At 38.0% G+C, this 23951-nt stretch overlaps 1 protein-coding gene across 1 annotated transcript in view; it reads right to left on the reverse strand.

The window, feature by feature from the left end:
- The window catches only part of STAMBPL1 (STAM binding protein like 1), a 417426-nt gene that overhangs the window by 118563 nt on the left and 274912 nt on the right, over positions 1–23951 (reverse strand). The window contains exons 4-5 of the mRNA XM_044056412.1: positions 22822–22900; positions 14341–14436 (exon numbers count right to left, since the gene is read on the reverse strand). Of these exons, the coding sequence (XP_043912347.1) occupies positions 14341–14436; positions 22822–22900 (175 nt within the window). The remainder of the gene's footprint in view (positions 1–14340; positions 14437–22821; positions 22901–23951) is intronic.

Here is a 23951-nt window from a genome sequence, read left to right on the forward strand (position 1 = left end):
GGGGAGTTAATAATAGCTCCCAACTTGAAAAAACATTTTTGGCGAAGAAGGAAATCACGTATGCCATTAATTAGTATAAAAGAAAAAAACATGAAACATGATTTTTAACCACTTGCCCCACCTTTGCAGGACCCTGCCCACTAGATATACTACCATGATACAGTCAGACCATTCCTTCCATGGGGTAAGAGCTGGGCATCATCCCCAGCTAGGTGATGGCGTTATGGCTCATTTGTTCTTGCCTGGGAAGCCCTACTAGGTCATCTATTCCCCATTGATGAAAATCAGGTGCTAGGCAGCAGGCCGACTTGCAGATCCTGCAGAGTGGTCTACCCTCTGGCTGCTTCCAGACTTGCTGCTTTGTGGGGGATAGAAGCACTGCATGATACCACACCTACCTTCAATTTACCTGGCTCTTCAGGGAAATCTCTGCCCAACACTATCTGAGCTACAACCCCAGTACATAAAACTGACACACCCTCTTCCCAAGCAGCTTCCTGCACCCTCAGGATAAGCAAGCTGTCTTCAGCCAATCAATTATCCTTCTCCTGCCTAACACCATAGAGGAAACAAGATTTCTAAGAGTTTTATAAAGACCATTTACAAAAATGCGCAGTAAAACTATGTGGACCTGGCTCTTAAGTAACTCATGGGCTGGTTTTGGTTCCAGAATTTCTAATGGATATTTAAGGAGTCTAAGAACACTCCTAAATGAGAAGCATTTGGCTTATACATGGGAACATTACTTAACTTATCAAAAGTAGGAAAAAAAAATCCAATAACAATCCCCAGGTTGGTGATAATATGGTTGTCTACCTTTAGGTAGAGAATTTAGTTTGACAGTTTCTTTACTTTGACAGTGGAAGTTAGGTATTTGCAGGGTACATGTACCCATTCACAACATTTTCACTTAGTTTGGCTTCCCCCAAGTTAACTAACAACAATGTCCAACTCAGTGTTCTACCTGGAGATCATGGATCTGTTTTTCTATAACAAGTTCATAATATTTAACTAACTGAGATTTTACAGCTCTTACTTTAGACTTCCAAGTTTTTATTTTTTCAAATATGAATTTTCTTTAAATAAAGCCACCCCTAAGTTCAAAAGTTGCATAAGTCCAAAGAACATCATAATGCATGACATTCTTTGTAGCATACCCAAGATGTACCACATCTTTACATCAACAAAATCAAGGACCTCGAGACTCTCAAGAATACTAAGATTAATCCTGTTCCAGTTTTTCTGAAATAATAATATATTGTTAGCTGCACATGAATCTTTGTCTGTGAAAGGTCTGAAAAGAACTTCAGAAGATAAATACAACATACCAATAATAAAGACAGGAAATTAGAAATAGAATAACAGCATAGATGTGACCAGGATTTCTGCAATGTGGAATAAAAGGAAAAGTGAGACTTGTCAGGGTGAAGGTAAAGGAAAGTTGTAGCAGTATAATTTGATATCTTTCAATGATAAATTCAGGTGTGCTTTACTTTATATACTTTGCTCTGGATTTCGTCATTAAACCAATTAATGACAGATTTCCACTCATAAGCAAAAACTGCAGAATCAATAGTGATGTTAAAAATAGAAGAATATATATCTTAGTGATTCAATTAATTTAGAACAAGGTACATTAAGATACAGCAAAAGCATGGGCCTTGCCAATGAGGGAACTTAAAGGGGCCAGTTGGAGGGACCATCATGCTGGAAGCCTTTGAGACATTTTTCCCTGGTACATTTCACACTGGAGCTTTTGACCATCCAGATGGTTTCCTTATGCTCCACTATGCTGCCCACCTCAAGGAAGTATGTGCCTCCAAACACACATGATAGTTCCTAGCCTGCTTCTGTTCAATTAACCACTTAGCAACATGTCTTCAGGCTCGTGGTCCATGAGTATAGCACCAACTGCCACCTCAGGGTGTCACAAAAGATTCAAGCCACAGTTACTTCCCGAAAGCTGGGTGAGACAACATCAATGACCATTCACTCACTTCCTCCCTCACATGCTCTCTCATTCCACCTGTTACTGAGACCACACAGAGATGTACCCAGAAGAAACAGCTTTATATCTCCAAGGAATTTCATATTCAAATTGTTGGTTTATAATGACAGAGAAAGTAGACTAAGAAAAGGTAGATAACTAGGTCCATACCGGAAAATTGCCGGACATCATGTTAAAGCAGTACTGCTTTGTTTATTAAAAAGAAAGCTTAGGCACCTTCTTTTAAGATGGGGAAAGAGCTAGGGACTGGTGTGTAATTGAGATTTCTTGCTAATATTTTATTTATTACAAGTTCTTTTTACTGTACCCAGTGATATGGAAAGTTTTGTAAGAAACCAGAATACTGCACAATGTCATATTTTTGCAAAAATAATAAAAATGAACAAGCACACTACTGCAGACAACATGTCTAACAAAGGGAAAGGTTGTGCAAGAGCATTTGATGATGACCAGAGACAAGTTAAGCATGCAGGAACAAGGCTGTCTTTGTTTCAGCATTATAAGAATAAAGGTGACCACTCACAGTCTAGTCTGCAGGATGACCAGCAAGGAGGAGAGTTTTCAAATTTACTTCATTAGACCTTTCAGTTGAAAACCTCTCTGCAATAGAAACTACCTAGTTGTTAACGCAGTCAAATATTACTATGTCTAATAGTTTGGATGCATGAACTTAAGAAATAAGTGACTAATATATTTTGCTTGGGGTAAATTTCACTGTATTGTTTTATAGCTTTTAGTAAACTATTCTTGGAGTCAAGGTAGTGCAACTCTTCTTTGACCGAACTCCTTTACTGTGACAGCGGTACTACAAGCCAGAATGGGCAAACATATGACTATGAAACATCTGCTTGAAAATGGGCAGCACCAATTATGTCAGAAGACTAAGAAACGTGGTTATGTGACATTTATATGCCAACATAATGGGAGCTGAGACTGAATGACTTATTCTTCATGTTGAGGACCGATTGACATCAAGATATAGATAGATAGATAGATAGATAGACAGACAGACATAGATAGATAGATAGATAGATAGATAGATAGATAGATAGATAGATAGATTTATCATTTGTTAACTTTGATGGTAGACTGGTCTAAGGATTCTTTTCAGGTATGACATGCGTTCTGAGGCAATCAAACACAGTGCAGTTATATATACAGCATAATTACTGCTGAGCCTAGGAAGCAGACTGCTTGTTGTGGTGTTGTGTCTGCTATTCATATATTGGTTGGGGGGGTGCCTTTACCAGATGTACCACTGAAGGGAAACGTAGAGCTTCTAAGTCTGAATCTGGCAGGCAAACTAGAAAGAGGAGACTCTCTATCGCAACAAATAAGAAGCTGCCACAAGGAGTATATCATGTCCAAGACTTCTTAAGGGAGTGAAATCTATGGCCTCTGGGTCTAGAGAGGGTTCTAAAGGGGAACATGTAGGGAGCTATGGGCTAAAGATGAATGCACTATGGAAGATGTCCCTGAAACATGAAAATGAGAGAGAAGTTGTTGTCTAGCAAATGAGAAACTAATGGAATTACTCCTGCCTTTATAGTAAAATATGTTGAAGGCAAAATACTGGTGTGTATATATATATAAGCGCCATTTATTTTACGGACCAACTTAGGGACTAATGTATAATTAGTATAGAGCATTACTGAAATTGTGCTAACTGAAGAGGCCACAATGAACTGCACTTTAGAAAGGAGCTATGTGCACTTTAGTAATACACTGGATTTTTTTTAGGAGTTGGATTTACAAGATTATTTTTTGGACTAGAAGTGCATTTACGGTTGGGTTTCCTTTCGGTTATTCATAGGATCATAGGAGGTTACTAGGCTAATGGCCCTAGGGCCCTTACAAGCTTAGCCAAGTACAACCCCTGTTCCCAAAAATACCAAGGTATTAAGCGGGACTAAGTCAATAACTACTGCCCCTTTCCAAGAGGGACACAGGTGAAACTCCAGGGATGACATTGCAGTTTCCTATCCAATCATCCAAATTACACTTAAATAGGGTCAGCGAGGGGCTCTGCTTCACCTGAACTGGAAATTTGTTCCAGAGGAGAGGTGACCTCAGTGAGACATATCTGTCTCTCCAGCAGTTCCTGTTGATGTCACATACTAGGTTGAGTTCACTAGAGCGAGTGCATCTTATAACATTTGATTTATGAATGTGCAGCATTTCCATTAGAGCAGAATCTGAGATTGCTTTATATGCAAGGCAGAGCTCACCTCTGAGTAGTCTGTATGACACAGACTATAGTGACAGTGATTTTGGTCTGCCAACATATGACATATGCTTAAGACCCTGAATTTTCTTTGTAAGAAACCTTTGAGGTCTTTCCAGTTGCTGCAGGTGCATGGTAAGGTACACACCAAATGTAGTATTGTACTCTAATACTGTCCTGATGAGTGAGGAGTACAGTGGGGCTATAACTTCTTTTGTTCTGTATGCAATGCCCTTACTTATGAGGTGGGCATTACAGAAAGCCTTTCTTACCACTGTGGAAACTTGGTGGTCAAAGGAAAGGTTGATGTTAACCTGTGTGCCCAAATTTCTCACCACTGATTGCGTGCTTACGGTGTTGTTATTAATGCAGTAATCTGCAGGGATGTCACCCTTGCTGAAAGGGACGATAATGCATTTTTTTGCATTGAGTTTTAGCCCATGAGTTTGACACCAGTCATTTGTCTGTGTAAGTCCCTCTTGTAGGATGCTGACATCATTTGGGGACTGGATGACTGCACCCAGTTTGCAATCATCAGCAAACTTTGTGAGTCATAGTCCTTTTGTTTTAGTCTGTACATCTGAGAAATAGATTCCAAACAATAGGGGCCCCAGCACAGATCTCTGTGGAACACCACTTGTTACAGGTCAGCTGGTGGAAGTAGAGTCACGTATTTTGACTGTGTGCATTCTATTGTTGAGTCAGTTTGCAACCCACCTGAGAATATACGGGTTGATCTCCAGCTGGGTGAGTTTGTCAATGATGCCTGAGTGGGAAATAGTGTCAAAGGCCTTGGCCAGGTCCAGGTAGGCTGTATGCATGGATCTGCCTTTGTCTAGGGCTTTGTTGACTGTCTCAAAGAGGTCCACCAAGTTCAAGAGGCAGGATCTCCCTTTAACAAGGTCAAACTGAGTCAGGTCAAGCATTTGGAGGTTTCCTATATCTTTGTTGATAAGGTTTATGATTATTCTTTCCATAGCCTTGCGGATTAAGCTGGTCAGACTTATGGGTCTGTAGTTCCCAGGGCCTGTGGAGGCACCTCCTTTATGTAACAGGATGATGGTTGCTGTTTAACGTTCAGCAGGTACAAAACCAGTGCTTAGACTGTGGTTAAAAACAGTACCCATTGGTGCAGCTAGTTGCTGTTTTAATCCATTTAGAACACAGCCTGGGATATTATCAGGTCCCATAGAGGCTGTGTTTTGGCTTTGGAGAAAGTGTTTATGATCTGCTACTTGGAGGTACTAGGTGGAGAGCAGGTGGTAGGGATGCTTTGGGGGAGGGGGAGTTTTCACTGAACCTGTCAGCTAGCAGGTTACTATTTCTTTGGGATCCATATATGTGGTACCATTAACAACCAGTTCTGTACAGATCACAGTTTTTCCTTTAAGGTTTCTGATGTAGCTAAAGAAGGCCTTATGGTTATCCTTAGTGAAGGAAGCTAATTTGGATTCATAGTTGGCTTTATAATGACTTGTAAGATGTCTTATTTGCTTGTTTAAGCCGAGGAGGGAATGCTTCAAATTCAGAGACCATTCATTCCTTCCTGCTCTTGGACAGCAATGTCTTCCTCTTATTGTATAAACTGTTAATGGCGGATGTGCATCAGGCAGGCTTGTTCTTTCTCGAGGATCGTGTTTTGATCCTATCAGGTATGGCTGAGTCAATACATCTTTATAGATATCCAAACACTGAAAAGCACTCAGTATACCAATAAATCCAAAAAAGGAGTGCAAAGTAGTCAAAAAAGAACTCCCAGTAACTTCCATTGCTCTTTTAATGCGTATTTAATAACACAACACGAACCAACACATGAACGCTATTCAAACAATAGTGACTCCAGGCATTTTCATCCAAAACAAATGGACTTCATCAGACAACATTTAAAAATGAATTAACCATATATATACTGGCTTGTATTATCCCAATGACCAATGAATCTCATCATGAACATTTGAAATGAACAAATCAACAAACGGCCTCATAAATATTAACAATTTAAAATCATTATTGCACTGAGACATAAAAACTTTTTCACATCTAAAATTTAACTGGGAAACAATTACCAATAACATGATACTATAAATACAGTTATTAAGTTAAAAGTATATGAAAAAATATATATGTGTATGTATTAATTAAATAAAGTGCTTATGCTTATATTAATAAATTTCTGTGTAATTCTATTATGTTCCACCCTCTGCTGTTAAAAATATGTATTACAAATATGTTTCATTTACCTTAATTTTCAGTAAGGAAAACATGTTTGACTAGTCTAATCAAAGACATATAAAATCATCATTACACTGGAACCTAAAAACTTTATCACATCTATAATTTGTCTGTAAAACAATTGGTAAATATCACAATTCAATAAACACAATTGATAAATAGAAAATATGTTAAAATATAAGAAAAATATATGTATATGTATGTAATAAAGTGCTTGTGCTTATGTTAATGTCTTCTATAAAATACTATTGTATTGCACCCTCTGCTGTTTAAAAATTGTATTACAGCTATATTTTATTTGCCTTTATTTTCAGTAAGGAAACTATACTTAAATAATCATTTAGCCCAGGCTTTTTTCCTGCCTCAAGGTACACTTGCCACCACAATTCTTTGCTTTCCAAAATCTCTTCCCAAATGCCACCCCTAACATCTTTTTTGACTTGTTGAAGAATGAAAAAATAAAATTTGCAACCTTTACATTCTTTACTATGTTTAGATAATGCATTTGTCTCTTTTCCCTTTTGAATATCATAGACATGTTCGTATATTCTTTTCTTTAACTCTCTTTCAGTTTTTCCTACATAATAGGACGGACACTTATCACAGGTTGCCAAATAAACCACTCCTTTTGTATCACAGTTATAGCAGCCTTTACTTTTAATTAAAACGTCTCTACTTCCTATAGAAATTTTACTCTTGTCACTAACATAAGGACATTGGTTACACCGACCACATCTAAAAGTTCCAACCTTTTTACTACTATTATTCTTATACATTACACTTTTCTTGCTTTTTTCCAACATATTCTTTATACTTTGGAATTTCTATATATTATTTTGGGTTTAATTTTGTTAATTTCCTCAATATCGGTTAGGGCTGCAAATTTATCCCATTCTTTTTTTAAAATATTTCCTAAACCAAGGTTTTGTATGTTATATTCAACAATAAGATTTCTTTGGAACTGTTCCTCTATAGTCCCTGTCTTATTACATTCTTCCCGAAGTGTTTTAAATTCTTTCATACCTATGATGGGTTTAAATCTCTCTGCCCTGCCCCTTTCCACTTCTCTTCTTATATTGGTCACAAAATTCATTGGATAACCTCTTTCTATGAACATTTTTTCTACTTTATTGCACTCCACTTCAAAATCATCATCTAGACTGGTCATCCTCGATCCCCTCACAAACTGCCCCTTTACTATATTTCTTTTGCAGTGAAGGGGATGAGCACTGTCAAAATGTAAATATGAGTTGCAATAAGTGTGCTTTCTATATACTCTAGATACAAAGTCTTGTTGTTCATCATTCTTGACCAATTCTATATCTAGATATTGCAATACCTCACTATTCATATTATAAGTGAACTTGAGAAAGTTGGTGGTGTGACCGATATATTCCATGAATTCCATAAACCTTTCCTGTCCCCCAATCCAAAATATAACTATATCATCAAGGAATCTTCTATACAAGATCCATTCCTTGCTAAATTCAGAATTCAAAACACATTTTTCTTCCCATTTGGATAAAACAATGTTGGCGTATGTGGGTGCACACGCCGCCCCCATGGACACACCTGTCTTTTGTTGAAAATATTCTCCATCAAATATTAGAAAATTATATCTTAAAATAGTGTCCATGAGGGCTACCGAAAGTATTTTATCTTCTTGTGTCATATTGTTATCCTGAAATATACACTCTTCAAACATATCCATACCACAATCGTGTGGTATGCTGGAAAATAAATCTACAATATCTATAGTTATAAATAAAAGGTCAGTGCTAAAAAGGTCAGGGGAAAGTTGTTTTAAAAAATCCCATGAATCTTTTAGAATAATTTTGTTTTTTGTCCATATATGTTTTGTGGTAGTATCAATGTATTTCACCAGAGGTGTTGTTTTCAACCCTTCAGCCGTAACTATGGGTCTTAAAGGTGGGTCCAACCATTTTTTATGGACTTTCGGAATTCCGAACATTGTAGCTATTCTGGGTTTTGCTACAGTGAGAAATTTGTGTAATTCAGGTTTTATTACACCTTCAAACATGAAGTCTTTTAACATGTTATCTATCCGTTGATAAGCTAAATTTGCCTCATTCCTTGAAACCACTGTATATTTTTGTTCATCTCTGAGGATCATGTTCATCTTTCCTTCATAAATAATATTGTCCATTATAACCATCCCCCCACCCTTGTCTGGCTTCATTACTCTGATAGAGTCGTTGCCTATTAATTCTACTAACGCTTCCTTCTCATCCTTCTTCAAGTTATTATTAAATCTACACTTATTCTTATTTTGTTTACATCTAATCTCTTCTTCCAATATTTTTTCAAAATTCCTTAGCTGCGGTATTAATGGTGGATTATACGTGGATTTCTTTCTCAATCCTACTTTATTATTTCCATACTCATTGACATTTTTCGAAGCTAACACACTTAGGTTGATTTTTCTCATGAATAACTTAGTATCTAATATTGTGGTGGCAGTATCTCCCTTGTAGCTAGGTATAAACTTGAATCCCTTACTGAGTAAATTAAAATGATTTTCTTTTATATTAAAATTACCATAATTATAAATGGAGGAATGTAAGAGGTTGCTTTTTGAAGGTATTTTTACACTGGGAATTTTATTATTGTGGCATTGCCTAAAAAAGGCACTATGGGGGAGGCAAGAGCCTTAGCCAGTAACTGAAAACCCAGAGGTGACAGATGAAGACCACCTCTGGTAAAGCAGTGTGGTCTATCTACCATATCATCCTCATTTTTTGTTTATATTGTGGTATCATCTTAGGTGAAGGTATTATGCTGCTCAAGACTAGGGACATACCTGCCTGAGACGCACATTCAAAGAGCTCAGTCATGTGTCTCTTCATATCGCCCAGTGAGGTATATCTCAAGTCATTCACACCTACATGAACTATGACAGAGTCATACAGGTGCTTTTTGTGGAGAGACTCGAATGTGTGTGTGTGTGTGATCTGGTGGATCCTGGCACCCAACAGTCTGGTGAGTGGGACATCTGTGTTTCTCACTATAGAGTCACCTATGACCACAAAATTTGGTTTAGATGTGCTTTGCCTTAAGGGCTTGCTTGGTAAGGCACTTGTGCTTGTGGTTTTATGTGTATTGAGTGCTGTAGGTACTGTATTAAGTGTTGCATGTTTGTGTTTCAGAGGTCTTTGGTGTTTAGGTAAATTTCTGGTGAGTACCTCTGCATATGATGGGTTGTGTGTTGAGAGTGTGGTTTGTGCAGGAGGTGTAGAATGTGGGCTGAAAATCTGTTCAGTATCACTGTTCTGTGAAAGAGAGAACAAGAATTCCAAATTCCTAGTGTATATACATCTCTCACAAATTGAGCTTGAGTGGTTTAGGAGTAGTGGGTTGTCAGTGTACAAGAGACAATTGCTACACTGCCTCAGGATACCCATGTCAATCAGGCTGGCAGGAGAAATGGAAGAGAACTGACCATCCATAATACTAGGTGCAAATTTGCTTACTTTAATGAGGAAGGATGTGGTTTAACTGGGGGCTTAATTCTGGGTCTACACTATTGGGAGACTCAAGGGGTATGAGACTATTAGGGATTAGCAGATTTCAGTTAAAGTGGCAAATACTGTAGAGTCCCAGCTGATGTCCTCTCCGAGCAGCTAAGCACAATTTAAGGGACTACTCTGTTAGAGCACGGGCAGCTTCTAAGGGAAAATAAATCTACTTTAGCTTTTGCGTCTATAACTGCCACTGGTTACCTCCACTGTGTGGTGCTGCTCAAAGGTGTGCTATGTGCAAACAGATGCCTCGAATTGCTCAGATGTAGACAGCAGACCAGTGGCTGGTCACCAAACTCTGTGGAGCTGTGTTAAAACTGGCTCAAACCCACACAAATGCGGGGGCTTATGTAGCAGCTGTGAAAATCCTTTTTTTAAAACAAGTTAAGTAATTTTCAAACAAGCTAGCCAATGAAAATGCTCAATACTGAGCCTTATTCCAACATAACTCAGATGGGTCCTTTACTATACTCTTCTGCCACAAGAGTGCAGGGGGCCCTTTTAATGTAAGATGGCTGGTATTAGTGCTCAGATAATGCCAAACAGTCTAGATTTAGCAAATCTGAATCTAGCCTATGCTAGAAAATACACAAGTACTAGAAAATACAAAGTGCAGGGAAAACAGTCTCAAACAGGAAACAGTTGAAACAGTGAAACAGCAAAACAGTCAAAACTGCTAAAACAGTTAAATGTATGTGGCAATTCAGTAATACACAGTTTAAAGGTGCAGTATAGTGAATTAAAATACTTATTTTTCTGTAGCTGCCTTGGATTTTGTTTGGATTCACTCCAGAGATCAGACAGAGCACACCAATCCTAGAGCAGCTCCTGTAAACTCAGCCCGTAATTGTGCAATAAAGTAATTGTATGTTCACCCATGTAAATAAACCTCAAATCAAAACTGAAACACTGGTTTCAGAGACTATTTTTATTATTAAAGTATATCAAATTGCTACCTATGTGGATGCAGTAGGCACAAATACAATTTTGTTATAAACAGGAGTTTCCAACCTACCTCAAAAAAATGCTCTGCCTGAGTTGTTCTACACCAACAAGAAAGGAATACAAGCTTTCTTTTTAAAATGACAGCACAGCAGCTGAGCTTTGCTTGAAAAGCCATGTAAAATCTTTAACTTTTCTGAATCTGAGAGAAAAGAGTTAGCTTCCTTGCTAATCTGTATTTGAATGGGGCACCTTGGAGGCAACGCTAGTTTACTGTCATTCCATATGAAGACAGACTTGTTTCTGGCAGATCTGAAGATTTTTATCCACATGCTGATAGTTTATAAGTTTAATATAGATTATCCTGGGAGGGTAAGTTGCAGAATAAATTTGCAGGGTTTGGTGCACTGTTTTAGTCAGCATGAATTACTTTATTTTGATTTCATTAGCAGGAAAATATGTCCTGAACAGTCTCTGAAATGTTAGGAACAGCATAGTTTTCAGATAAGCCACAGAGAAGCATAATAGCTCTATATGGTCTACACTCTACTGTTTGCCTAATTTGCAAAATGTATTTTTTCTGAATTTACAAAAGGGAGGAATGTAATGATGCTCTTAAATCCTCACAATCAGACACACCTTCATAATTCAGTTATATTAGTCATTTTATAAAGTTCACAAAGGTAGCAATAATTTGCTCCAGTTGTTTGGATATTCTTTTTAATAGCCTATGGAGTAGAGACAAACATCTCTTCATTTCAAGGAAGATTAATATCAGACAGAGATTTTTGTAAGGATAGTGTCCACTCCTGTTTCAGAGTTCTAGTCCTTTTTCATTTAAACTATTTCTTTGGAGTAGAAGTGTGAGTCAGTTTAGTTTTTTGCACACTAAGTATACATGTCCATCTTTTTCAGTCTTTTTTGATAGGCACTTCCAAGAAACACCAGCTGGTGATCATTGTGAAGAGGCAGTGTTTCAGCGGTCAGTAATAATGAGCAACTCCAAGCCAAGAAAGGCAGTAAAGACAACTAGAAGGGATGTCTACCTTGAACAATCAAAACCACCTCACCATATTCAGCAAAAGTTTGGTTAGAAAAGATTTATTTAATAGAATGAGACCAGAAAAAAGGCTTCTTACAATGTAAGAATCATCTTGGAGCCTAAAGTTTCATCCTTTTGAATCTAGCTTTAGTTTTGGCACAAACAATTTGATGTTTGAAAACAATTTTTCTTTCTGCAAATGTTTCCTTCCTAACCAATGCAATTTACTGCTGCAGTACTTCTCATTTTTAAGTAAGAACTTAGTCTTTCTGATTAATTCAGTTCATCTCTAACATGCTTTGACTATAACTAGAACAATACATCTGAAGCTGCTTCAGCAACCAATCACAGTTTAGAGACAGATTTGTCACACACTGACTACCCCTTTTTGTGGATTACACTTCTTCTCCAGATCAAGCAACGTGATGCACTATCTTCCCTTAAGAATGAATTAGACAATTGGATGGGTATTCATAAATTCACTCCTTGTTTGAGTGGCCTATTACTACTTGAAAAAGTTGCCTAAAGGTGAACACTGGAAAGGCATACATGGGAATGGCCTAGTTGCCTTGAACATGACCTTTCTTTGCATGTTTTACAACTATATCATATATTTATTAGAAAGAGTAGTTTATTCAAACCGAATACACTTATATTAGACACTTCCCAAGTTTCACTTGTTTCACTTCTTTTTCAAATTTAAGTAATTTTCATCCATTTTCTCTGGATGCATACATTCCATATGCAAGCCTATTACAAGACATTTCTTATACTTTTTCTCCAAAATTCTGCTTTCTTAGCTCCATAACATACTGAGAGAGCATCATAAACATTCTAAGAAAATCACAGGTGAAACTCTGTTAGGCCATATTTCACTAAAATAAGTTTGGCAAGTTAACAATCTCTTCTAATATTTTATTGCCTTGACTTTTACAATTAAGTAGATTTTACATCAGATTAAATATTTGTACTCTAACAGCATTTAATGAAATTGATTTCATTTTATTAGCAATAAGAAATGAGACACCAACACATATTTCCCTCAGCTCTGACTTAGATAACTATTCCTACCATTTCAGTTGTTACCAGTTTAATATCTTCCTTAGACCACTTTTCTTTTCCAGTTTCAATTCCCTTTTTACCAGTAAATAACATTACTTAATGGTACAAATAACAAATATAAGATGTGTATAAAGATAAATGAACACTAAGGCTCTTTACTTTAAACAGCAGCAGCAGGTGGGCTGCTCAGGTGGCACTGAGGTAAGACTTATCACCTTCTGCATTTTGTAAGGTAAGCTCATACCAACTATTCATTGTTTTTAGTAGTATAAATATCCTAAAGCAGGGATTATGAAGACTGTAAGTGTGAAGTACTAGAATTTAAGTGTGATAATAAAGGAACATTTACTAACTCCCAAATTGCTATATTTATGAGCAGTTCACGTTTTCTAATGAACAGCAATCTCAGAGGGGGTGTCAGAGATGCCTCGCACCATATCAGAGATTCAGAGGGGGCACGCCCCTGTAGAAAATGTTTTTAATGTGTAACAGTGAAATTCATAATTGGTAGTTATTTTACAAGGATCACATTTAAATTTCCTTAGTTTTAGGACTCAAGGGTTTGAAGTCTTGAGGTTACATGAGTTTTGCTGAAGTAGAATGGGTAGGATAGTATAGTAAAGAGCATTTCCTCAGTGAGGCTACCCCATCATGCTTTAAATTACGTATACTTAATAATTTACATTGCTCTGTGGTCCATGAACATTATATATCATAATGTGTCTGAATGAAATTCTGTGTACTTGCTTCTACCATGCAATGCACTGCCAGTTTTGACTTTGGTTACGTGTCATTCATTTTTTCCACTAGTCACGTTATAATATGTTTCACCGATTACTGATGAAAAGCAGAGGTATGGAATATTCCTCAGTTTCAAGCTAGGAAAGCTAGGTTTTGAATGGAGGAATGTAAGAAATTAGAAGGTTTGTTCCATCCAGCTTTTGTGGTGTACCCCAGCCGTCTTCTACTATCTTGGCCGCACTTGATGGCAGCCCTTCATCAGACCTGAATGCTTCTTTGTTGAGAGTTACAATAATTTCTGAAGAAAGCTACACTCACCTCACACCCTGGTATCTTACAGTTATCTAGAATAACTTTGAGTGTTGCCCAGTTATGCTGAGGGATAGAATCACGTTTGCCTTACCATCACAGTTTTCTTCTTAGACTATGTGATATAAAATACAAGATAAAGTTGTGCATTCACACAGGATATATTATGTTTCTGAAGGAAGACATTACAGACTTACCCTGGAAAAAACAGAAGGAACTTTATTTATAGAATAGCACTTACTTTCCTGCTTGTGTAGTCTCTATATTCAGTGCCATATTTTTTTAGCAGACTCTTCTTTATATCATCAGTTCTTGGAAATGCCACCGCTTTTAATTTCTAGAAGGAAAATGCACATATTAGAGCAGTCTTTATGTTTTGCTATGAAACATAACTGCAAATATGCAATCATGCACAGCTGTTATGTATATAATGACCAGGAGTGCAAACACTGGGGTACAATCTGCTACAACAGCTCAGTGGTTAATTTTGGTGACCACTTACTTTGTGTGCTCTGCTCCATGCGGGAATGGACAGTTTTCCAGTTATTTCCACATCAAACCTTTCATGATGTACAGTTGTTTTAATGACAGCATGAAGTAAAACTTACTTTTGTTTAGATTTTAATCTCTGAAAACAAAAATGGCTTTTTAGAGAAATAGTAATATCTGTACCATTACCCAATAAAGACTGATGGGAATGTTAATCCCTGACACTGCATCACCCAATGAAGACTGATGGGAATGTTAATCCCTGACACTGCATCACCCAATGAAGACTGATGGGAATGTTAATCCCTGACACTGCATCACCCAATGAAGACTGATGGGAATGTTAATCCCTGACACTGCTCACCCAATGAAGACTGATGGGAATGTTAATCCCTGACACTGCTTCACCCAATGAAGACTGATGGGAATGTTAATCCCTGACACTGCATCACCCAGTGAAGACTGATGGGAATGCTAATCCCTGACACTGCATCACCCAATGAAGACTGATGGGAATGTTATTCCCTGATACTGCAAGGGCTGCCTTATTAAACTTCTTACCACAAATGCACACACACTGACGTTTAAAAAATACCTGCTGGCATTAGCAACACGGTAAAACTAGTAGACATTCAGAGGTTGACATGTTTACATCTAAATTTTTCTATCTATCTATAGACATATAGATAAATAGACAGATAGAGAGAGAGCTATAGATAAGATACAGATATAGCTATACAGACATTGCTGCCAGGGTTGAATCTAGTAATATCCCTGCATACAGATACAAGTTTAATTGCAACATATCTGTATACAGGGATATTAGAATATGTATTTTTCTTTGCATGTCCTTAATCCTTTTAGCAACACATGTGGAAAAACCTGCTGCAGATGTAAACAAAACAAAAGGCGAGGTAAATGATAAAGTCTTGCGTAAAGTATTTAGTAGTTTGGAGCTGGTCTACTAATTGCAGCGGCCATGAGAAGAAAGAGTGGAAAAGGAGAATAAATTCTGTAGTACACTGCTTACCCAAAAGTATTACTAGCAGAATGCAGGAAGTCAGTGTACCTGACAAATTTACATTTCAGAGCATTTACTAAGTATAATGCAATTCCATATACTTACAGGCAAGTGGGATTACACCACTCAAGAAAAATCAGAAATTTTAACAAACAAAACAGGATTAAAGCATGCACAATTCTATAAGAGGTGTATCTTTTCTCTATATACATCTAAGAAGAAACTTGTTTTTGACATATAAAGCCAAGTTAGTCATATTCTGTTTGAAAACTAGTGTCTAGAATGGTTTACCTTTATAACAGAGATTTGCAGAAGGGCGAGTGCTCATATGAGTGAATCTAATCCACGAAACTAACAATGTCGACACACCTACATATTCAAAAAATAGCAAATCGAACAGCAGATTCGCAGTTTTTCGAACATGAAAGTTGAAGAAAAAAAAACAAAGTGTAAAGCAGGGGGACAAGCACCCCTGCACCCCCCCCCACACCCCCTACATTATTATTATAACTCCGAGATTGCACTACAGTGGGGAAAGGAACCATTTCCCGATCCCCACTATAGCGCAATCCACCCCTGAATGTCGAATGTGCAATGAGCGAATCTCACTGGGCATTCGCTCATTGCACATGCGCACCATTTTACATTCAGCATTTGTATATCTTGCAGACTGCCTTTCGGGTATGTGCAGTTCGCCCTTCCGCAAATCGCAGTTATAAAGGTAAACCATCTAGAATATATGTAGCAAGCAGAAGCCAAATAAAAGCTAGCAATATGCAGCTTACATCATCATCATCTTCTTTTGGCTGTTACCATTAGGGGTCGCCACAGCAGATCACCTGTTTCCATTTCTTCCTGTCCTCTGCATCTTGCTCTGTCACACCAACCACCTGCATGTCCTCTCTCACCACATCCATAAACCTTATCTTAGGCCTTCCTCTTTTCCTGTTACCTGGTAGCTTCATCCTTAGCATCTTTTTCCCAATATACTCAGCATCCCTCCTCAGCACATGTCCAAACCAATGTAATCGTGCCTCTCTGGCTTTGTCTCCAAACCTTCCAACCTGGGCTGACCCTCTAATATTTATTTATATTCTAATTCCTAATCCTGTCCACCCTTGTCACACCCAGTGCAAATCTTAACATCTTTAATTCTGCCACATCCAGCTCAAACTCCTGCCTTTTTGTCAATGCCACTGTCTCCAACCCATATAACATAGCTGGTCTCACTACCCTCTTGTAGACCTTCCCTTTCACTCTTACAGGTACTCATCTGTCACAAATCACTCCTGACACTCTTCTCCACCCACTCCATCCTGCCTGTACTCTCTTCTTCACCTCTCTTCCACACTCACCGTTACTCTGAACTACTGACCCCAAGTATTTAAACTCATCCACCTTCGCCACCTCTACTCCTTGCATCCTCACCATTCCTCTATCCTCCCTCTCATTCACACACATATATTCTGTCTTAGTCCTGCTGACCTTCATTCCTCTTCTCTCTAGAGCATATCTCCATCTCTCCAAGGTCTCCCCCATCTGTTCCCTACTCTCACTACAGAACACAATGTCATCTGCAAACATCATAGTCCACGGGAACTCCTGTCTGATCTCGTCTGTCAACCTGTCCATCACCACTGCAAATAAGAAAGGGCTCAGAGCTCATCCTTGATGTAACCCCACCTCCACCTTAAATGCATCCGTCACTCCCACAGCAGACCTCACCACTGTCACACTACCCTCGTACATATCCTGTACCACTCCTACATACTTCTCTGACACTCCTGATTTCCTCATACGATACCACAACTCCTCTCTAGGCACCCTGTCATATGCTTTCTCTAAGTCTACAAAAACACAATGCAACTCCTTCTGACATTCTCTGTACTTCTCCATCAACACTCTCAGAGCAAAGATCGCATCTGTAGTGATCTTTCCTGGTATGAAACCATACTGCTGATCACTAATCATCACATCCCTTCTTAATATGTAGCTTATAATCAACATAAATAACAGAAAGAGAGGACATATTCACTACCCTGTGATAAACAAACTTTGGAACGGACTGTAACTTGCACTAAAGTTAAGAAAATAATACCAAAAGTAAATTCATACCCCCAAGTCACTCCACTTCAGAGAGTAATCATTAAAGAGAAAGATAAAAAGTCATACTTTCTCTCTCTTTACATCTTGAACTGCATAAAAGATAAGACATTTCAAGCCACACACATCACTATAGTGTGTATAATGCACTAATAAAAAAATAATGAAATAGTATGAGCCAACACATTCTGAAGCAATCAAACTCATGCAAAACAAAAATGAGCACACTTATTCAGCATTTAAAGGGGAGCCATTGGATGCACGAGCTGCAAAGGTTTAGGATATATATGGAAAGAGACAATACAGACAATATAATATGTTGTCACCTCATTGAGGTTTAGCAATAATTTGCCTAAGTTCTTGGTCTCTTGGTGTCCAGTATGCTGTGTCCTCTTAAAGGTTTGATGGGAACATGACAGGTATTTCACTGCTAATTGTGTGACTTTGCTTACCATGAAGTGATACACTGAAAAGAAATTTCATCTGGAATTTTCCATTTTCTTCTCTGTTGTACAGCTGTGGAGTTGTAATATATATTTAAATATAAAAGGGTCTAATGGTAATAAGTGCATGACCCAAATATCACCGTTACAATGTCAACCACAAAACATCAACTTTATAAATGTCAACATGCTACTATGCATGAGCACAGCAAAAATCTTGATGCATGCAAAACAAGATTAAAAAAAATAGCATAAAACATTATTTTTGCAAGGGGGGGGGACAAGTTCCCCACACCCTTTTGCTAATTATATATACTAACACTGAGATCACACAATGTTGGGGAAAGGGCATGTTTGTCAACCCAGAGAAATGAACTTGCACAACTGTCAACCATCTGTGTAGTAGACCATATTTTGGTGAGTAAACAGATGCCGACCAAAGGGGTATTTGATGATACTCAATTCACCAAGATATATATATATATATATATATATATATATATATATATATATATATATATATATACACATAAATATATAAATTAGGGATGTTAGGGGTCTACCCTACATGGGGGTGTAGGTGGCAACCACCATGCAAAAAATCTGTTTCAGGTTTCCTGATAGTGGAGTTTAGTGTAATTTATTTGCAGTAAGTATACTTACAGTAATACAGTTCATAGACTCATCACCACCCTGGTTTAGTAATAATTTGGGTATGTTCTTGATTTAACCGATATACAATTTTCTTGCAAATTTCAAATTGCCCACCATAACCCAACTAATATCAGGTACATTAAAATCATCAAGTAGCACTTTATAATGAATAAGACTGCACAACTATAAGCTTATGTAATTTCCAAGAAGGCAGACGTAGCTATAGCTCAGAGATATGGCAACAATATTGATATGGACTGGCACTTCCAAACAGAAGCTAGCTATACTAATAAAAAGGCATTCATACCAGCCATATAGACAGGAACAGTGTAGTCAACTTTATCTTTGGAGGCAGATAGATGTTGCTGTCAAGAAAGTCACAGAATGTTTTAGAAGACCACTTGTTCTCTTTCTCTCGCTCTAATTGTCTTGTTATCTCTCTTCACAAGCAAGTTCTCTTAGCTGCAGGTCTGTCATGCTCCTGAAACAGCATAGCTCTCTATTAGCCTCATCTAGTCTCACCATGGTGTGTTACGCACCGCTTCAAGGACACCTGCCATTGTATTCTCCAAGGTGAGCTCACTTGGATCTCTGGCTGGTGACTGTGAACACCTGGCGGGAAACAGCCAAATACTTATCTAAGAGGGAAGTTTTCTTATTGTTGGACTATGAGTTCAACTCCTCACCTTGCATAACTGTCCTTTTTGCTTGGCTGGGTAGGCACTGAGGTCTGGCCTTGGCAATGCATCCACCCCAGGCCTTCAGTAGAAAAATCTCAACATCTCTCACCAGGGCTATGAGAGAACCACCTCACCATCACTGGAGTTCTTCCCCTTCCCGGGATGGGTGCACATATCTTCCAATGCCTGCACCACAAAGTGTCCAAACTCTAATTAGAACTTGTGTCATCTGGGTCACAGTGAGGGTTTTATCCCTCTGCACCACCCGTGCAGGTTGCCTACCTTGTTCTTGCTGATGTATCCATTTTTTCCTCTGCACCATCATTTATTTGCTGGATTTTGCCATTTGCATCTGACTGGTCATCCAGCTGCTGAATCTGAATTACTTGTGTTCTGATCATTATTTATTCCCTCCACTTCTGTACTGTATCACTGTTGTTCTTCTGTTGAATTGTTGTCTAGATGGGATGGCTTTGACATAGGGTTGCCACCTTTTCAAATGGCCAAAGTGGGACATTTTCGAGACAAAGATCAGATTTTACAGGCCGACTCATACCCACGGTCAGTACAAAGGATAGAACTTAACTTTTTTACATAAATAATAGTTATTCTTGTAGCATTTTAGTTGCTTATTCTGTTTTTTACAACATTTAGGTATTTCAGATACAGAATAACTGTTTTATGCAACTATTACATACAATATAGGACATAATTATGTTCTACAATCTCAGGACATTTGCCATTTTTAATATTTTTGTCAGGACACAACTGCCCAAAGAGAGACTGTCCCTCGCAAAGTGGGGCAGGGGATAACCCTGCTTTGACAGCTGTAGTGCTCTTGGGAAGACTCTGACTTTGGTTGTCTGACACTGTAAGAAAAAAAAAGAGGAGAAAAACAAAGTACAAGAAAAAGTAGTAAGTGCACTTTGGAGTGTTTAGCTGACTTTGCAGTCTGCGTCCGCAGGATGGCTCTGGTGTGTTTTTGTGTCCATAGAAGGTCTCTGCTGTGATGGTTGTGCTGACAGCTCAGGCTGTTTCTGTGGAGTTTGACTTTTTGTTTGGCATGCGTTGGATCACAGTATCCAGTTGCCTTGTAGAAGGAAAGGTGCTGAGTCTTTGTTTCTTAAAATGAGAGCTGCTCACTTTACATTGACTTTGCCTTTATATATGTCAACAATTGCTTCTACATCCAGGCTTTTTGGCTTTGCTCTTGCTGTAGTATCATTTGTGAACTGTTGCTTTGTGCATGTACATTCTTTTTTCTGTACCTATCTTATTCTTCAACTGATGACTACTCAACAATTTGGGAACTATTTCCTGGGAAATGTTTGATGGTCAGACACTGATTTTTTTTTTAAAATCCTATCTCTGACTGAACAGTATTTCTCAAAGATACAATAGCTTACTTTTGTTTAAACCACATGGCTGTATCATGACTTGAGACAACACAGTTCCTATTTTTTTTAATTTGTTATACATTTCCTAATCTTTAATAATTTCTCTTGCTACATTTTCATATTTTGCTTTCACTCTATATTTGCTATTTCATGTGCCAGTACAGTGAATGATAAATACTTTAATAATTATAAAGATGAAACATCTATCACATCCACTGTACATACGTGAACCCTATAGTTAAAACTAAGAAACAAATGCCTCAAAAGATTTTCTGGTTACTTGACAAAGCAACCAGAACATTCTGGCTAATGCCTAGCTTTCCAAAGTCAGAATGAAACTGGAAAATGCACCAGAATAAAAGAGAACTCCCTGTCAAGCTTGATAAAATATTTGGATTTCTTGCATGAGGAAATAACAACATACATTATCATGTAAATTATGGAAATATTCACCTCAGGAATTCTACAAGGGGATTATAATGTTGACCAAACATCTTTAGGGTGATGACGCATAGCTTGATTTTTTTTCCTGACCCATAGTTTGCTTTACTCCAACCAAATTTATAGTCCTCTGAATGTCTTAATTCAAGGGAAGGACGCCACTAGACTCACCTTCCCCCAAACAGGAAGATACATTGATCTTCACTGTGGACAAGAAAGAGAAGGCCAGCTCAGGAAAGAGCACATCAACCACAAGGTTTTCATTTTGAGAAGAGGTAGGGGATTCACACACCAAGTCCTGATCAAAAGTAGTGACTTCCAGGCCCTCAGATTATACACTGAGAAGGAGGACCACCCATAACTAATGACTGACAGAACCAATCACTACCTGTACTGAAGATGCACAACTGGGATGTCAGCAAGGTACATGGAATGAGACAATACTTCTGTTTCTAAAGAGGGCATGCAGCTGTAAATCCCACCAAGTAACAAAATGACAAGAAGGGTTCAGTGCCAACAAAAACTTGACTAAAGGCCAACAAACACACAAAAACACAGACAAGAAGTCTTGCCAAACCTAAGTTCAATAGTATGGACACACCCTGTGGACATCTATTTATATAAACACCAGTGGTTGTATGACTAAAGGAAGCCTACACATTGAGTTTGTTCATATAAACCAAGCCTGAGAATACAGAGACCAACTGAATGTGACACTGTAAACTAATCACAAGCCCAAGCATGGGGAAAAAAATCATGAACTCTAACTACACCCTCTGACATCAGAGAAAGCACTTGATGTTGACTCCTTGCACAAGGAAGAAACAACCACTAATGAGGATTCAGAAGCTGTCTCAAATGTGTGGTCTTTGGGAAGGATGCAGGCCAAAACCCCTTCAAATAATTTTATCTCCTTCTGCACAGGAGGCCCTCCAGCTATCATCTGCACTGGATAGCCTCTATCTAGTCCAAATTGTTAAGCAAGCTGTTTAAGAAGATCTGGTGAGAGCTGATGAACATAATGACATAATGAAGGTAAGTCTAAAGGCAATGAATGGGGGAACGTTTTCGATGACATACATTAAGATGAGATCTATGCAGTGTGAATGGTATAGGGATGGGACAACTGTTGTGCACCACTTACACAATAGCATCCTGGATGTGGGAGCAGGAGGAGAGGCCAAAGAGGGCAGAAACAAATTTACCATGGAGAGGCCCACAAACTAAGTCTTTCTAATCTCAGATTTGAATGGAAAAGAATATGCCAGGAGAGCCAGTAATTGCACTCATGTACTGAAAACTCTGCAAACTAAATTTCTGTGTGGCAATTTTAATATAACTATGAAACTACAGTTTTAGGAAACTGTAGCAGTTGATTCTTAATAAAGTGCATAACTCTCACAACACATCGATTATTTACTAAAGCAAGTGTAGTTTTAGATCTCAACATGAAGTTAACACTGGATTAAAAAAGTGGCATCCTTTCTAACTTACATTCATGATGTCCAGTTTTTCTGGTAAAGCAGCACATTCTTGGTAGTCCCGATGGTGAGGTAGTTTTTCCACAAACAAACTGAAAAAGAAATATTAGAAAATAAACATTAGCTTTGTGAACAGATACTCTTATTAGCTAAAACAGTGCAATGACAGACTTAAAAATTAAGTTTCAAGAAATTAAACAGTGCTAGGAGTACCAACTGATGTTACAGAACATTAAAATACTTCCTGGGAAAAATGGAGCAATAAAGTAATTCTCTCTTTCATGTCAGCATATGTTCTCTCTGCATTATGCTTGCTTGAGAAGAATTTTTTGGTCATACCTTCCATCCACAACCCTTTTTACCCATTTTTTGCACATGGGGTTGTGGTGTCACTTTAACAGGAACAATGATCTACAACACATTTCGTTTATTGTAACCTGCCTCAGAATAGATTTGTGCTGTTTTCTACTGACTTTCCAATGATCAGCAGCATTCCAATTTAATTGTGAAAGTTTGGAAAAGTATCATTTGAAGATTGTGTAGTAAACAGGTAACTTTTTACTCAGAAATAAATGGCTCTCAATTGAAATGTTGGCACTTGAAATGCTGAGTGCCAACATGCCAAAAAAATAAGGCTGTAAATGTTGGAGAAGAGCGAATCTCAAACATCGCTTTTCTGCTTTAAGCTTCTTGTTTGCAGGGGGACAAGCCCCTCTACAACCCCCCTACCCAAACCTATATATGCTAATTCCCAATTCACCATACCTCAGAAAAAAGGAAATATTCCAGGAAATGGTCATCTCAAACTTAGTACATGCAAGTCCATTTTTTGGCCAATCTCCACATTTTGAGACTCGCTCTAGCGAGTCCTGACATTTAAAATGGTTACTGAAATACATACATACATATATATGGTTCCAGGAACAAAGGTTCCTGGAATTTATAAACTCAAATGCTATGGAACAACTAGTCACCACTCCCACAAGAGGGGAAAATGTACTAGACCTGATCATTATCAACATGGGGACTCTATGCTCCATACCAGAAGTATATCCCTCATTGGTAAGATCAGACCATGAATTAATTTCACTGGATATCCACATCCCGACCCCAGCCCAGAAAACCACAGTGAAAAACTTCTCA

The sequence above is a fragment of the Protopterus annectens genome, chromosome 14.part0 (genome assembly GCF_019279795.1).
Source record: "Protopterus annectens isolate FY-2018-M chromosome 14.part0, PAN1.0, whole genome shotgun sequence".
In the NCBI taxonomy this organism is placed as follows: domain Eukaryota; kingdom Metazoa; phylum Chordata; order Ceratodontiformes; family Protopteridae; genus Protopterus; species Protopterus annectens.